Source organism: Gavia stellata, chromosome 12 (genome assembly GCF_030936135.1).
Source record: "Gavia stellata isolate bGavSte3 chromosome 12, bGavSte3.hap2, whole genome shotgun sequence".
NCBI classification, from domain to species: Eukaryota; Metazoa; Chordata; class Aves; order Gaviiformes; family Gaviidae; genus Gavia; species Gavia stellata.
The window spans coordinates 10375296-10392385 of record NC_082605.1 but is presented as its reverse complement, the minus strand read 5'-3'; the positions used below and the strand labels follow the sequence as shown (position 1 = coordinate 10392385).

Sequence of the window (17090 nt, the reverse complement as noted above, 5' to 3'; positions counted from 1 at the left end):
CTCTCCAACTTTTTTTTTCTTTTTCTTCTTCTTCTTTTTTTTTTTTTTTAAACAGTTTTAAGCAGCGGGGTGAAGAGGAGCGAGGGAGAGACACGGGGGGAGCCGGGCCGGCTGCAGCGGGCGGGGGGCAGAGCCCCGAGGAGGAAGGGCCGGCTGCAGCGCGACGCCGTCTGCCCCGGCTCGCTCTCCCGCGCGTAACTTGCTCCCCGGCGCTGGGTGCCTTTGCCAGCGATGGATTGGGGGAGCCGCAGCTCCTGAAGCCCTGGACTTCTCCCCTCCCCCTGTCCCTACTCGCCTTGCAGGATCAGTCGCCCCGTAAGACAGACACACGCGTGCACAAGGCCCCCCCTCCCCCTTCCCCGGTTGTGCAGAAACTTCTTTTTCTGTTGGGCTTTTTTTTTTTTTGGCTTTTTCTTCTCTGTGTAAAATGGAGGGAGCCGGCCCCAGGATGGCTCTGCAGCCGCGGACGCCCGGCTCCGCACCGCCCAGCCTTTAAGCAAGTGAAGGGGGGCGGGCAGGGGGGAGCCCTGCGCCCGCTCGGCTCCACTCGTCCCCCTTGCCCGGGCCGGGCCGAGCCGGGCCGAGCCGCGGAGGGGGCGCGTCGGCGGCCCGAGCGCTGCCGGGGGCCGGGTGGGAGCGCGGGGAGCCCCGCGGCGGCACCACCTGGGCTGGTGGGACGGATCGTCGCCCGCGGCGCTTTCGCTGCCGCTTGTGAAGATTTTTATTTGCTTCCGCACAATCACGCCCACGGGCGCTGTGTGCGTGTGTTGGGTTGGCTTTTTTTTTTTTTGCCTTTTTTTTTTTTTTGCCTCCTTCTTCTTCTGGTGGTGGAAAGCCCTAATTACTGCGATTGCTGATGGACCTTGGAAAGAAGGCTGCACTGGTGCCCCGCTCCGCAGTCGGACACGCTCAGCCTGCGCCGGACAGAGCGGCCGCTCGCCCGCCGCCCCCCGCCAGCTCCGCGGGCCCCCGCGCTCCCCCGGCAGCCGCCGCCGTCCGCTGCTCGGGAGGATACCGCCCGGCTCCTGCGATCCAGGATTTTACTTTCGCCTCGCCCTTTCCCCTCCTGCTCCGCTTGGATTACTTGGCTGCTCTCGCTCGGTGATCCCGCGGCAATGGAGGTGAGTCCGCGCGGGGCGCGGGTGCCTCCGCGCCGCAGGGGGCTGCCGCCGCGGGCGCGCAGGGCGGGCAGCACCTTCGCGGGGCGCGGCCCTGCGCGGGCGCGGGTCCCGGCCGCGGGGCGGCCCTCTCCGCCCCGGGCTGCCGCCGTGCGCTCCCACCTCTCCGCTCTCGCCCACCGCGGAGAGCGCGGCTCCGCGCTTGGAAAAAGCTCCTTTATTTTCTTTTTTTCCTTCTCTTTTTAAATGCCCCCCCCCCCCGGGGAGAGCCTGCCCGCCGCAGGGACACTTGCAGGGCTCGCTCAGCCCGCCGCGTCCCGGTGCATCTTTCTGGCAGCGGCTCCTAACGCGAGTTTAAAGACATCTTTCCAAACTTCCCAAACTTTCCCGAGGAGGATCGCTATGGAGGAGCTCAACGTCGGCGCTAATGGTGGCCTGTACCTTTAAGGAGAGCTGGCTGGGGGCCAGCGGAGGACCCGGAGTCAGTCGTGTCCCCCCCCCCCCCCCTCGCTTTTTTTAATTTTATTCTAAGTTTCTGGAGATTATCACTCTGCATCTGCAGAGGGTCCCGCCTGGGTCAGAGCGGAGGAGCGCGGCTCCTCGGGGTCCCCTCGGCGCTGCGAAGACTCCATGTTGGAAAGGCTGTTGGCTTTTTGTTGTTTGTTTGTTTTTAATTGTCAATTGTATGCTAAATCGGTTGCGCTCGTAGGGTCACGGGGAGTTCAGTCGGGCCCAGAAGCGAGGCTTCTCCCCGGCCGGACTGGCGCGGAGGGAAGGACGGAGGTGCGCCTTGACCCCCCCCGGCAAACACCCCCCTCCGCCGCTCCGGTGGGAGAGAGCCGGGCTGGGCACCCAGCGAGCGCCTTTCCCTGCAACCGTGAAACCTGGTCTCGCCCGTCCAAAATGGATGTAACGCCGCAGCGGGGAGCAGGGGGCGGTCGGGGGGTTCCCCGCGGAGTCGCTGCGCCTCCCGCGGAGGCCGCCGCGGTTTACAGCCCCCCGGAGCCGGCGCTCTGGATGCCGCCTTCCCGCAGGTAGTGCTCCCAGAAAACCAGATGCCTTCGCAGGCTTTCCAGACACCCCGTGTAAAACAGGATCACAGGCGATCCCGCGGCTGCAGGATCTGTAAAAGCCTCCCTTTTCATCTCAGCAAAGAGCGCGGGCTCCGCATGGGGTGCATTAAATACCAAAAACCAATCTCCGCGGCCCTACAAAGTCGAAAATGGTGCCTCACACTCCTGATAGCCAATGCTGCCGTGCTGCCGGCGAGTCTTGCTTTTTTTTTTGTTGGCTTTTTTTTGTTTTGTTTTTGATGGCAGCTTGTCAGCTGCTGCGTGCAGAAGGGACGGGCTGGAGGGGCCGGGCCCCCGCCCGCGCCCCCGGGCGCAGGTGCCTCCTCCCGCCTCGCCACGCAGCGCCGTGTCAGGAGGACGAGGAGGGCTATAACGTGATGAGGAGCGGGAGGTGCCGTCGGAGGGGCAGCAGCCGCCCGTCCCCGTCGCCTCCCGGGGCTGCGGCGACCGAGGCCGCCCCCTGTTGGGAGCGGGGCGGCACAGCTCCCCGGGGGCCACCGGGGCTCGGGGGCTCCGGGGCTCCGGCCCGATGCAGCTACGGCGCAGCGATGGCCAGGCCCGGGTGGGCACCCGAGCCCTTTGAACAGGGCAGAGGGTCTTTGGCCCCGCCGTCCGGGTCTTGCAGCGGGGGCACCGGTCCCTCTCCCCGCGGTGCCTCGGCCACCGGCTCCCTCCGCGCCCGGCGGGCCCCGGCCGCCCGCCCCGCCGGGGCAGCTCGGCGTCCACCGGGCTGGCTGCTGGGCCGGGCAGCTGCACATCTGTTGGGGTCACGCTTGGGCAGCGGCGGCTCCAACCTCCTCAGGGCTCGGGCAGTGCCATGACACTTCCTCACTATTATTATTGTTACTGTGGTTGTTTTAAGAACTAACAGATGAAAGAAAAAGACGCAACACGTTGGCTTTTGGGTGTCGCAGCGATCTCCTCGCGCACCTTGCTTCGCCTCGCCCCTTGCTTAATACGCCCTCGGCTTTCGCATCTTTCCCGGGATTGATCCCATCTAAGCCGGGCGGGCTCTTCCTGCTGCGGGAGACCGGCCCCCGTTCACCCGCCCCCCGCCCTGCGGGACTGGGGGGCTCCTCCCGGGCAGGAGGTGTTTAACCCGCAGCAGGCGGCCAGGGGCGAGGGGAGGCTTCGCCCCCGGGGCCGCAGCCCCGGCGCGGTGGCGATGAGCGGCGCGGTGCTCCGCACGCACACGCCTGCGGGCCCCCACGCCGAGGGCAGCTTCCCCGCGTGTGTCCGGGCGGGTTTCGTGTCAGCGCCACTTCCCGCCGCGGCGCTGCGATCGGTCCTCTCCTCCCGACCTTTCGCAAACAGAAATAAATTAGAATTAGGAGCACCTTCGATTCAGCATTAAGGGCTTTTTGAGAATGAATAGGGAGCCCCCAAGTGTCGAAATGTCTTTTTTTTTTTTTTTTTTTTTCCTCCTTCCGAGGGGAGGGGAAATAAAAAACCGTGAATGGCACTGGTTAGCAAGTTGAAGAGTCCCGTGTGAGGGCGCAGACGGTGATCGCGGGACCTGTCGGGGGGAGCGTTTGAGTTCCAAGACGGCAGCCTGGTTGTTGCAGGGCCGGGTCGGGACGCGGAGCCCCTCCTTGTCGCTCTTGGTACCTCCCCGGGCCGGCACCGACCCCGGCGGGGCCCGGGGGCTGCCGTCGGGGCTGTCACCGCGGCGCCAGCGCGGAGCTCGGGGCTGCCTCGGCGATCGCGGAGAGCGGGCGGCGGCGCAGCACGGAGATGGTTTAGGGGGCAGCGGGGAGCGCCTTCCCCGGCCGGCGGGGAAGGGCGAGGACCGGCCGCACCGTCCCCGGGTGGGAGCCGCCGGGCCCCCCCGCGGCACCGACCTCCGCCCCCTTCCCGCTCGGGCTCGCTTTGCAAACCTGAAGCCGCCTTTAGCCAGCCGGGAGCGTTTCGTGTCCGCGGCGCTGGCTCCGGAGCGGGGAGCGATGGGGTAATGCGCGGCCCGCGGGTCGCCTGTAGCCCCGGGGCGGGGGGGGGGGGGGGGCGGGCGGGGTGCGGGGATGGGGTCCCCCGCGTCCGGAGCTGCGGTCCCGTCCCGACGCGCCGCGGGCGGGGTGCCGGGAGCGGCGGGGCCGGGGCAGAGGGACAGGCGGGCGCGGGTCGGTGCTGCGGCCGCCCCGGGAAGGCGGTGTCCGGGGGGGGTGGGGGTGCGGGGGTGGGTTTTGCCCGGTGGAGCCGGAGCCGCGACGTGCCTGCGCCTGGCACCAAACCTCGGCGGGGAGAAGGGCAGGCGAGTCAGAGTCAAGTTAAAAGGGGCCCGGATACTTCCGTTGTTTAAACTTGAATGCTCGAAAATGGTCTGAGAAGCAATAAACGATCTGATCCTTTTTCTCCCCCCTCTAGAAATCCACTGCAGTATTAATCCAAGGAGGTGCTTTGGGGACAGTTGGCAGTACAATGGCTTCTCAGTACCTCATAGTGGCTCTGGCCGTTTTCTCCTCTTTTACCCAGGTTGTAATAGAAGCCAGCTCTTGGTGGTAAGCATCTTGTATCGACTTGATTTTAAAAGCGGGTGTCAAGATTTGCTTGATTAAATGTCTGTTTACTTCTTATGTGCTTTGTTTCTGAGGGAGTACCGCATGAACGGGACGGCGGGGGAGTAATGTTTTAGCTGTAATACGTTGTGTAGTAAAATGAACGGGTCTCAAATCAGTGTAAATGTGCAACATCTCGTGTTGTAAAATGAAGTTTTTAGAATGCTGTAAAGTAGATTCTCTATGGATTTGATCATCCTTAAATTACCAGAATCGCCTCTCTTTTAAAAGAGTTTTTTCAACTCCCTTAAATTAGAAATTTTGCATACGTGAGAGAGAATGCTGATTTACAAGTAAAAACTTTTATCAAAGTTTCGGTTTGAATTTTTCTCTAACTTAAATGTTTAGAAATATATTTTGTTACAAAGAAGTACGTTTAAATTTCTGCTTTGGCAAATTATCTGTTCCTGTACAGTGTACGATGTTGGGAGTTCTTGGAATAGGTGTTTCTCTGCTGTTTCAAGTGATCCTTTTTGGATTAATGGCCACTTTTTAATTGAAATGTATGATGTGAAGAGCACTTTAAGAATTAAGAAAACAAAGTTGATTTTGTTTACAGTGAATATACTTGCCTCTGTGTTTTTGTGTGTCGTTCAGAAGAAGCTAGAAGTAGTCTGTAGTTAAGTTTCTAACTTCTGGATTGTTAAAGGTTTCCCTATTTGTTTATGGTAGAACAGATTGAAAAATCCAAACTTAAATCTAAAATGTGTCTTAAAATAAATTGGGGTTTGGGGGGCTTTTTTCGTTTTTGCTTTATTTATTTTTCTGGCCTTGCAGTTGTTTGGAGCTTCTGTTATTTTTACTACGTCCGTTTAAGTTTGTAAAGGACTGCCTAGATGCAGGTCTTCCAAGTCTGCGTCTTACTTCAGTCCCTAATATATGGTGATAACCACATGGATGGGAACTAACAACTTCTGATCTGTGCTGTCTTTAAAGCAAAAGTTTCATATCTAAGTGGTTTTTTTCTCACCTGTTAGCAAAACCAGCAGTTGTATACTCACGTGTAAGATACAGTTCTGTTTGGGATTTATAGACTTTTTTTTTTTTTTTTTGAGTCTTCTCTTTATTAATCCAAATCTTTCTTTATGCAGGTCTTTAGGGATGAACCCTATGAACCCCATGAACCCTGTTCAGATGTCAGAGGTATATATAATAGGAGCCCAGCCACTATGTAGCCAGCTAGCAGGGCTTTCCCAAGGACAGAAGAAACTCTGCCAATTGTATCAGGACCATATGCAGTTCATTGGCGAGGGTGCAAAGACGGGCATTAAGGAATGCCAGTATCAGTTCAGACATAGAAGATGGAATTGCAGCACTGTGGACAACAACTCTGTTTTTGGCAGAGTCATGCAGATAGGTAGGAAGCAACATCTTTATGATTAAACTCTTGTCTGCGGATATGTATGGCACATACGGTTCTACACTTGAAACTCTTGCCAGGTTCTTACTGAGTACTGTATACAATCAAGTGTTTTTAAAAGTTGGCAAAGGAGTTGAATTATTTTTAGCTGGCGGTGATTTCCCACCACTGTCCAGCCATGTGTCTTGGAAAACAAAGTAGGAATATACATTTGCATATGAGAATGGAGGAGAAAGGAAAATGCGGCCCTGACATTTCCTTTTAGAAAACCTGAGACAAAATGAAGGCAATGTAAGAGAATTAAAAACAGCAGCGTCTTGTAAAATTAAAGATGTCCATGTCTAGTTCCAAATTTAGCGGCTGCGTAATAAATTGCTCTTGGTCTGGAGGTTAACTGAAAATTGCTGCTCTGTCTATTAGTGTTTATAGGCAATTCCTTCTTGCTTATTTCCAGATACGGTTACTTTTTTCTCTTTTTGAGAAAGTTAGATTTATGTTAAAAATAATGTAGCGGGGTAATTTTTTTGAATTGGTTCTATCAGAGGAATATGTGTGATTGTCCTTGTAACTCGCATTTAATGTAATCACGTCACTGGTAAGAGAGACAGATGCCTGTTTAACATCTTATCACAATTTGGTGGGCACCCAGCCCTCTCCCCGTCAGATCCTCTTTGAAACGTGGTTCTCCAGTGCTCACGTGCTGCCTGCCTTTCCTGATGTTTAAGGACTCATCGTATTTTGAAGTCCTTGGCAAAATTCTAACCAGTGCTGCTGAACTGGGTCCATGGCGAAACCTTCCCCTGACTTTCCCAGGTCAGATTGCTGATTCTGTGTAAGCAACTAAAACTGCCTATTTTTCTGGGTGACAGTTGTGATCTTTTATGTAGCGATCAGTACACTGACAAACGCAGCAGTGCTTTTTAGTTGGAGATGTAAAGTAAAGCTTTTATGTCAGCATTTTTCTGGCCTGCTTTAAAAAAATAAAGTTTTAAAATCAGACTTAAGCTAAGCTAGGTTTATCTGTAAATGGGCTAACTCCAATTAAGGTTGAAGGAATACATCAGTTCCCAGTTGGTCTCAGTTTTTGGTAAAAGAAGTTTTTATTTGGAGATTGTCAGACAAATAGAAAAAAACCCTATTGCATAGAAGTATCTAATGGGAACAGCTGATTTTAGATAAACAACCTTCCCTAGGCTTTTTGCAAGCACAGTATTAACACCTTCATCGAGTTTCATTTTTTGCCCTACCCGAGCAAAAGTCTAAAAGCAGATGAAACACGAAAGAAAACTTCTTCTGTACACCTTTCTGGTCTGATAATCTAACAAAGGTCGGAAAAATAATCTGGTTAAAATTTGGGCCTTCATCCTTCAGCCCTTATTACCCAAGCAAGTGAGAATTAGCTCAAGAGGACTACTGGTGTGAACAAATGTGCAGGATTGGGCCCATGATTTGTGATGTCTGCCTCTGGAATAGACGTTTCTGCCCTCCCCAAGTATGACAGATCTATTTAAAGGTGTTTTCTTTCAAGTTAAATAACTTTGCCGCACCCTTCTCCTGAATATGACTGTATTAGCTGATGTCTACACAGCAATTCATCATGTAATTAAGCCACTTATTCTAATTGCAGATGGAAGCAAGGTTAATAGCCATGTTCAAGAGTTAAAGAGCCTAAAGAGTGTATTCACTGAGAACAAGAAAGGTGTTGTGGGTAACAGTCGTGTTATTTCATGCTGACCTTCGGTAATGACCAGTTGCTCTTCCTCTGAGTGGAAGGAGGAATAAGTACTTTTAGATTCACTTTTACTTCAGCCCACCGTTCCCTGGCTTGTTGGGGACTGTCAGATACTCCTTACTCTCACTGATGTGAGAAGATGGTAGTCAGGATCTGAATGCACATAGTTGGGGAGGATTTTGTCATCCGAGCTAACGACCACGCTGTCGCTGGCTGTGCGCAGGAGAGCGCCTGGGCAAAGCACTGACTGACAGCACAGTAATTACCCCGGTGTATAAATGGACAGTCTTTCTTCCAGGATTTATCCTGCAAAGTTAGCTAAAGCTGTACAAATAAACCTAACGTTGGGTTTGGAAACTTGCTCTGTGGCTTATTGAACTGCAAAATTTTAGGGCTTTTGTTCTCTGCTGCTCTCCTTTGCTGCTGGTGCCCAGGTCAGCCCATGGTCCTTGCTGCCTTCACTGCCTCACGCCATCTCCTGCCTTTGTGGCCGGCCCGGGCTGACTGTGCTTGGGCTTTGCAAACAGCTAAGTGCTAACAGAAAATAAAATAACTGGATCCCCCCCAACAGCTCGGTGTAGTTGGGGTCCAGCCTATTCATGCCTGCCGCCTGATGTTGAATGCTTTTAAAATACAAGACAAAGAGCATTTTGTATTTTATGTTCAGGTATAAAAAAAATTGCTCTGTTCTTGCAGACTTATTCATATCAAGTGTAAAGCTCAGCTCCTTGCTCTGTGGGTGGCTTCCTACAGTGTATGTATATTGAACAGTTCCATTTATATGTTTTATATATATGGGAGAGAGGGGACTTGAACGTGTTTGGAATGTGTGTTTCCTTGCCATGGCTACAATAGAGAGAGATGCTGGACTGTGGGAAAAGACAGATATGTTTGACAGTGAAGGAAAGCACAGTTGTGCCTAAAGACTTAAAAAAAAAAAAAAATTCAGAGTAACTCATCCATGTGGAACCATCACTCTTAATGTGTTCCTGGGGCCGATGACTTGAGGCAGTGTTGGCTTGCAACCTGGCGGGGGCTTGAAATCTACTTCAGCAGCTGATGCTATGTTAGAATTTGCCTAAATGCTCAAGGAGGGAACCTGGGGGGCAACTCTCCTTTCTGTACCCTAGCCTTTCCTTCTCCTTCCCACTAAGAGTAAGTTCTTTAAAATATACTCCAGGATAATAATGAAAACTAGTCAAAAAAAGTCAGCTTTATGAGTTTAAATCCTGCAATAAACAGTGTAGTTAACCATGTGAAAGCATGAGCTAACTAAACATGAAAAAGAATAAAACGGAACGGAAGAGGCGAGTCCTGTGGTCCGAAGCAGACCACGTTTCTTTCCTCTAAATCTAGTGGAAATTTTGCTTAAGGAATTAATCCAAAAATGTGTGTTACAGAACAAACGGGAACATTAAAATCTGTATGAGGTTCCCCCTGCTATAGTTTGCAGTAAATGCAAGGCATAAGTCACCACATAAAGCCAAATCTTTTTTAACTGAAAAGGTTCCTCCTGTAACCCTTTATATCCGTAATTCATGGAAGTACTTCCACGAGCAGGTGTCTGTGAGACTAGACCATTGTAAGTAAGGGAGTAAAGTGCTTCTCATCTTCCTTAAATCTGATCTTGCCCAACATAAGACTTCTGATTTTTCCCATTTAAAACCAACATCTATTACTAAAATTAATCCAGCGGATGACAGCTGTTACACTAACAAAGCTGCTCTGAGCATGGTGTCATCTTGATGTTAAATATGGACCAGACTGCAAATTATTTATGTTCCGGAAGTGCTTGAAAGCTCCTGTTAGATTTGACCTGCTCTGGTAGGTCTTGTACAAAGAGTTTCTGCCTCAAAATGTTGCTGTATAAATACATATGACATGTCCAAAACACAACCTCTTAAAGCCCTAATTTTACAAAGGCCCGTGCTTTTCCCTTAGAAAAATCTTGTAAAATCAGGATTAACACTAGTTTGGTCTATTGATTGGACTAAAGATTAGGAATAAAACTTAACTCATGTACATAGAAAAAAAATATTTAGTCTATTCTCAGCCACTCTGGGAATCTTTCTTGGAAAAGACCCAGTGGGATGCTGTCTCTTAAGATGAAAAACAAACTTCAAGTGGGCTCTCTGGTGCAAGTTTTGTGGGGTTTTTTTGGTGTGTTTGCTTGTTTGAAAACTTTTCTAGTTGTAGTCAGAACTTGTGGCACCCTTGGAAAAGTGGTAGGGGAAGTCAGGCTCTAAATGAAGGTGGGATTAGATAGTGTCAAGAGGATGGTACGTGGCCATATCTTGCATTGTGAGTATTGTAACTTTTTCTTCCGAAAGTTTGAAACGTGAGGTTTTCAATTTCCATTTAAGGGCAGCAGAGGCAGGAGAAAACCTTCAAGGCCGCCTTGTGCCAAGGGTTTTCTCTTCCCTGTAATTTGTAAAGATGATTGTCCGTGGACTCACTTGCCATATTCACATGAGCTGAAGTGGTGGATACTAAACAGCACAGGTTGTTGGTAGTTTTAAATAGCCTCCTACAGAAGTGCCTGGCTTATGCGTAGGGTGCAAAGTTGTGTGTTACTCTGCTGTGCATTTCTTTTGATACCAGGAAGCTTTGTAAAACACTATAACTTTAAATAAATTGGAACAAGTGGGTGAAGTGCATAAATCATGTTTGAGAAGTAGTAATTTAAGAACCAGACTTTTAAAAGTTGTATTTAACATCTCTTTTTTCTGAAAGAGAGGGAGTCTGTTTCCCTTTCTGCCCCTCGCACGCAGGCACGGTTGCTTTGGCTCCGCTGGCATTGTGCTTGGGCCCCGATTCACCTCCTCCCCGCTCCCTCAGCCGGGCTTTCCCCAGCAGGAATGAGAAGCGACTCCTGCTCTTCGCAAACACCTTGTGTGCTCTAATTGGATTGGTTTCGCTTGGGTTTTTTTTGAGTGAAGACATTTTGAGAAGCATGGTTCAGGGTTACTCTACGTTTAGTAGGCAAATGAATTTTGGTGGCTCCTGGAGAGCCTTTGCCCTGCCGCTCGTCATCAGGAAGGGAGTGGTGCGCGTGGGCTCTCCCCTAACGCCACTTATCTTTCCGCGCAGGCAGCCGGGAGACGGCGTTCACCTACGCGGTGAGCGCAGCTGGGGTGGTCAACGCCATGAGCCGTGCCTGCCGGGAGGGCGAGCTCTCCTCCTGCGGCTGCAGCCGAGCAGCGCGGCCCAAGGACTTACCCCGGGACTGGCTTTGGGGTGGCTGCGGGGATAACATCGAATATGGATACCGCTTCGCCAAGGAGTTCGTTGATGCCCGTGAGCGTGAGAGAGTTTACCAGAGAGGCTCCTACGAGAGCGCCCGCATCATGATGAACCTGCACAACAACGAGGCCGGGAGAAGAGTAAGTGGCTGCGGAACAGCACGTCCCTCTGCCCCTGTCCACATCCCTCCTTTTGGGGAAAGATGTGCCTTGGCGGGGCACTGGGCAGCGCTGGGCGGTGACCGGCCACCAAGGCTTGTCTGTTTTGATGCACAAAGCAAGAAAATAGCAAATAGCGGGTGTAGGTGGGTGGAGAGTATATGAATTTGTGTTGCTCCTGGTTGTCTGACAGCCCTATTGCCTTCCCCATGGGGGAGGATTGGGACCGAAGCGTGTTGTGCTCCCCTCCGTATTGTTTCATTAAAAGTACCCAGCTTGCAGTGGATTTTCTGTAGAACAGAATTTTATTAGTTTGTATTCCCAACCAGGACAGTGTGTGTTGGAGGGGAGAGGGCTTCCCAGGCTGGAATCGTGCCGCAGGATTGTTCTGACATTTTTTTTCCCCCTGCTTTAAGAGGATGTGAAAAGCTCCTCCATATTATTAGAAAACATGGTCTTCTGTGGTTAAACATGTCTTTATGGTTTCTTTAATCTTGAAAATGCCTTAAATGAATGGGTGTAAACTTTTCTTTTTTTAATAGTCTGAATATGAGGAGCCAAAATCATTATTTTCCTAGAGCTTCAAGTGCCAGAAATAGTCGGCTGGAGACTTTACACTTGTGTTCTAAGGTGAAGAAGGATGAAAGATAATTGAAAATTAATAGTATTTAAATGTGAGAGGAGGGTGTCTGAAAGCAATGGACAGGCCAATTTACTATTAGCAAGAAGAAAAATGACACTTTCACAGTTGCTTACGGAGACTCGAGCCGTTTTTTCCTTCCTCAGCCTCATCTTTGCAGTGCCATTTGGCAGCGTTAAGACTTTCTGTAACTGCTGGGTGGAAGTAGTCTATAGTATCATCTAATGTGTCAGACCCCAGGATTTTTGGGGCAGTATCAACACTGACTCTTATTTCTATTTGTGCAGGGCAAACGACTGATATTTCCCTGCCAAAGCTTTGTAAAGAGGATATTGCTATGTAGCTCTGTCTCCCACCCATAGGTGTTTGGGGGTTTCTTCTTGGATGAAGTCTCTCTTGCAGAGCAGTATTTGGGATAGGAGAAGGATGAGGAGCCAAGAGTAGACAATCAGCTGCAGCGGAGCCAGGAGCAAGAGGAATCTTAACTCTTTCCCTAATTGCAGCCTCAAGCAGAGATCAATAGAGAGAGTAACTCAGATAGAAAATAAAGGAATGTTTTACATTTCTCAATGAAACAGCAAAATCCTTTGCTGGCGTGAGAGCGAATTCCTAAAATTTGACTGCAGCCTGACTGATGCTGCTGTCTGGGCTGTGTGTGTGTGCTGTGGCGGCTGTCTCCGGTGGGGAGAGGCTGGCGAGAGCGCTCCCCTCTTCCTCCCGGCTAACGGGGTGCTGGGGGTGCACGTGTGTTTGCTCGCTCACTTCTTCTTCCCGCTGTATTGCAGGAGGGAAGAGGATGCTAAGGCCAATATTGTGGAGGGGCGAGTGGGAATGCGACGGAGGCAGGAACTGAGGGGAATAAATGCTTTCACAGCCGTGCTAATCTTTCGTCATCCTTTTTGCTTTCTCTCGCTGCAGACTGTGTACAACCTGGCTGACGTGGCCTGTAAGTGCCACGGTGTCTCTGGTTCCTGTAGCCTGAAGACCTGTTGGCTGCAGCTTGCCGATTTCCGCAAGGTAGGCGATGCCCTGAAGGAGAAATACGATAGCGCTGCTGCCATGAAACTCAACAGCCGGGGCAAGCTGGTGCAAGTGAACAGCCGCTTCAACGCACCCACCATCCACGACTTGGTCTACATCGATCCCAGCCCTGACTACTGTGTGCGCAACGAGAGCACCGGGTCCCTGGGCACCCAGGGCCGCCTTTGCAATAAGACCTCGGAGGGCATGGATGGCTGCGAACTCATGTGCTGTGGCCGGGGGTACGACCAGTTCAAGACAGTGCAGCGAGAGCGTTGCCACTGCAAGTTCCACTGGTGCTGCTACGTGAAATGCAAGTTGTGCACAGAGATCGTGGACCAATTTGTGTGCAAATAGGGTACGGACAAGGTGGGAGGAACTGCAGCCACCTGCCACCAAGGGGTGCGGGCTCCTCTCCCCTTCCACAGGACTATCTCCACTTTATTTATAGAGTCCAGCGAGTTGTCGTCTTCTTAAAAAAAAAAAAAAAAAACAACCAAACAAACCCCCCCCCCAAAAGTCAGGGGAAGGAAAAAGGAAAAAAAAAAAAAGAAAAAAGAAAAATATAAAGGTTGCAAAGAGAAGTGCCTGGAAACCCTCTGCGTCCATCCCAGAACTGTCTGCGGCTTATATTTTTGGCAATAATGGGGGACAACCTGAGAATATTTATTTTACAAGGTAAAAAAAATTTGACTTTTCTTAAAAACAATAGAGTAGTTTGAGGGGAAAATCCAACATATCCTAATTTAGTCCCATGGGACATAATACAGTAGGCAGAGCAACCATGTAATGTGCTTGGGATGTTAGAACAATCCTTATGGATGTGAGGAACACACAGACCTGTCCATGACTTTTAGTTTCAGTTTCAGACACTAGAAGTTATCAGAATAGGGTATATAAAGCTGTTCAGTACATTTAGGGCTCTGTAAATAAGGGGTGGTATATTCATCACGAAGTGCAGTGTCAGTTGCATATCTGAATGTGCCTGCTTAAGTACGCAATGTCATCGGAGGGTAAAGAGCAAAGGATCGTAAAGGCTTCAACTGCATTATTCCTGAGTCACCGTGTCTGCTTCCAGAACCTAACAAGACCAAAAAACCTAAAAAATCTGCCTTGACGAATAATAAAGATATTCTTCAAGGCAGAATTTGGCCTTATTAGCTAATTGTGATGTTTGAGTGTCTCATCTTACAGAGCAGTACTTCGCTACTACCGAGTATGGAGAGCCGCCGAGGTGCAGACCGCGTGGAGCACTGTAGCGGGTGGAGGGGAGCTGCATGCTTGCAAACCGTTTCGGTCTCCCAGCCTGGAAAGCCCATAGAAAATAGAATTCCCCAAATTTGAAAATGCCTTAAAAATGGTGTAATAGCTGGCTGTCTTTCGAAACACAGCTTGACAAATAACTCCTCTAATTTTATGTGAGAAAATAAATCATTAGATATCCACTCTTGGAATGATTGATTTTTTTTTTTTTTGCAGATTTTGGGAACACTTTCACTCAAGGAGACAATAGTTTCATATTTTAATGACATTAACTGGCTATTATATTTCAATGAAATGTTGCAGCAATACCAAATTTATCCTCCTATGTCTTTAATACACATGCTTTAGATAATATATTGCAGATATACACTACAACTGTTCAGACTGTACTTGAGCAGTTACATATATATGGGAGAACTGTGGTCTGCTGGTGTCTGATATTTCAAAGCTTTTTGTACATATATATTTTAATGATTTAAGAAATAATAAAACTTCTAAATTACAGGGGCAGTTCATCCCCCGTTTTCTTTTTCAGATCTCTTCAGATTTTTAGATTGATTCTAACCTTTTGGTGTTTTGTTTTTTTTAATTATTATTATTTTTTAAAAGCTTTTATAATTCAAAAGTTTTAAGGATAATCACAAAGAAGTAAGCCTCTTCCCAGCTTTAGGACTTTCTTGGGTTGTCGTTAGAGGCAGCACCCTGCACTTGAATTGATGCCGGTCTGGAGATCGCTTCTATTCCACTCCCACGTTCAGGGCATTATTGATTATTGCTGAAAGGAGACACCTTCCAACTCTAAAATGTGCTGCATTTGGCCCTTGCTTTTTAGTTTTTGAAATGGAAATTGTTTTTTCTTGAACAATATGCGTTCCCGCCGATGCTGTGTATTTACACAGGATTTCATCATTGGTTCAGATGCCTCTTTCCAACTCAGTCCCGTCCAACAAGTTAAAGAAAATGGTTTTGCAAATACCAAGTGAGGAAAATCTTTCACTTTAGCCTAGTTGTACTAAAGCCTTAACTTTTCACGAGCCTTTAAGCTGTATCATTAAGTTCATCTTGATCATTTATCAGCTTCTTAAATGGCGCTTTATTGCTCTTAATTTATTGTACAAGGACATATTTACCCCTCATCTTCAGATGTTTGCAAAGAATATCTCTAAGATAAATAAATAAAGCACTAATTCATTGAGTATGTCACTTTGGTTTTTATTGTACAAAAACCATGATCTTCTTTTTTTTCATTTGCTGAATCACCTCTTGTTCTTTTTTAGTGACTTCTGTCTGAGCAGAACTGAATCTCATGATCCTAGCTATTAAAACACTATTTAATGTAAAATATTTTACTTGTCATTCAGATATGTAAATCTTCTATGTCCTTTCCTCTGTTCTGTACATTTAATGTACATATTTCTGTCTTGCGTGATTTGTATATTTCACTGGTTTAAAAAAAAAAAAAGAAAGGATTATGCCATAATGGAAGATAGACTATAAAAATAAAACTTTGGTTGTATATTGGGAAGTGGTTTTAATTATCTTTCAGAGGAGGGTTTGTTAAAACAATGAACAGAGTTGATTTTTAAATTTACTACGTGGTAAAACAGGGAAGTGATTGTTCGCCAAACATACAAAGTACATCTTGATGTTTTATTTCTACATTAAGAAGGCATACAGATGTAACTGCTTCTTAAATAGAAGGGAAAAAAACCAAACCCCCATCCTAAATCCCTGCGACTGTGAACTAGAAAGCATTTTAGAGATGGGTAAGTACTTAATTGGCAATGGGTAGGGACCTGGGTTAATGTTGTTTGTGTGCATATGGCGTCCAGGGCTGCTTGTAGTGATTCTGGGACAGTGGGGCCTGATCCTGTGAACAGCTTCCTCCAGTAATCCCAGTGATGGCAGCAGGATCCTAGTGTGAGCAACAGTTTCCAACACGAAAAGTTTTTGGGACTGGGTTTGGTGCGGTTTGGGTTGCGCGTGCGGTTGCTGGGGGTGTGGTTCCCCCACCCATCAGTCTGACTGCACTGGAGCTGCAAGGTGAAAGCTCCCCAGTTTTTCCTTAGACTTCTTGCCCAGACACTGAGCATGTATGGAGGGAAGAACCCTTTAAACACAAAAAAAAAAAAAAAAAAGGCAAAGTACAATGAAGTATTAGTAGTAAGGAAGTAAAGCAGAAAATGAAAATTAATGTGAAAACCAAGCCTTCTGTTTTGAGACTGGCTCTTCTTTGAACTGATTTCCTGAGTAAGTCATAATTCTTTTTCTCCTATAGGGAGCTTGATGAATTAGTGGCCTTTCTCTACCTCTCTTCTGCTTCTTTTCGTCTTTTTCTTTTTTTTTTTTTTTTTGCTCAAGGATAACCTTCTAGCATATCGAAACTCCTTCTGGCTGCCAAGAATGTATTATCCCACAAACCAGTAGACCAACATCGTGTGTTTAAAATAGCGATTCTGGGCAAATGCAACGTTCTGTGGTCCTATTACTGACATCTGGTTCAGTTTTCCTTCACTTGTATATTGACCAGTATTCTTTATTGCAAAAACACAGCCCCTATTTAGGAAAGTCAGCATTTTTTTGGACTGGATTGTATTCAAGCTCTTCCCAATAACAGAAAAGTTACCAAAAAATTTCTTTATTGGCAGCAGTAAATATCTGTATTCAAAATAGTCGTTATGGGCTCAGATACAAAAGAATTGTTTTTAATTTGCAGCAAAGTTTATCTGTTTAATTTTGTTAAAAATGCTGTTACCCCTTGGTTCAGAATCTTGTCTTTTTAGTAATCTCTTCAAAGCTTTGTGTTCGGTTATGGCTTTGCCAATACCAATTTTCACCCTGTTTTTACAAAATATTGAAGCTCCAGGTGTTAGCAAGAAGCGTATTGGGAACAGGGAAGAAACCTGAAGACGTGAACGGCAGCTTCGAGTC

General features: G+C 48.4%; 1 protein-coding gene across 1 annotated transcript; it reads left to right on the top strand.

Annotated features, from left to right (window-relative positions):
• Positions 1-1112: 1112 nt before the first annotated feature.
• On the top strand, positions 1113-13253 carry WNT5A (Wnt family member 5A). The gene is made up of 5 exons (XM_059823162.1): positions 1113-1121; positions 4553-4686; positions 5835-6100; positions 10926-11218; positions 12795-13253. The coding sequence occupies exons 1-5, from the start codon at positions 1116-1118 to the stop codon at positions 13251-13253; spliced, it is 1158 nt and encodes a 385-aa protein (XP_059679145.1). The 5' UTR covers positions 1113-1115.
• The last annotated feature ends 3837 nt before the right edge of the window (positions 13254-17090 follow it).

Coding starts and splice junctions, on each gene's coding strand:
- WNT5A (XM_059823162.1), top strand. Junction 4,687..5,834: donor ATAGAAGCCAGCTCTTGGTG/GTAAGCATCTTG, acceptor TTCTTTATGCAG/GTCTTTAGGGATGAACCCTA. Junction 11,219..12,794: donor ACAACGAGGCCGGGAGAAGA/GTAAGTGGCTGC, acceptor CTCTCGCTGCAG/ACTGTGTACAACCTGGCTGA.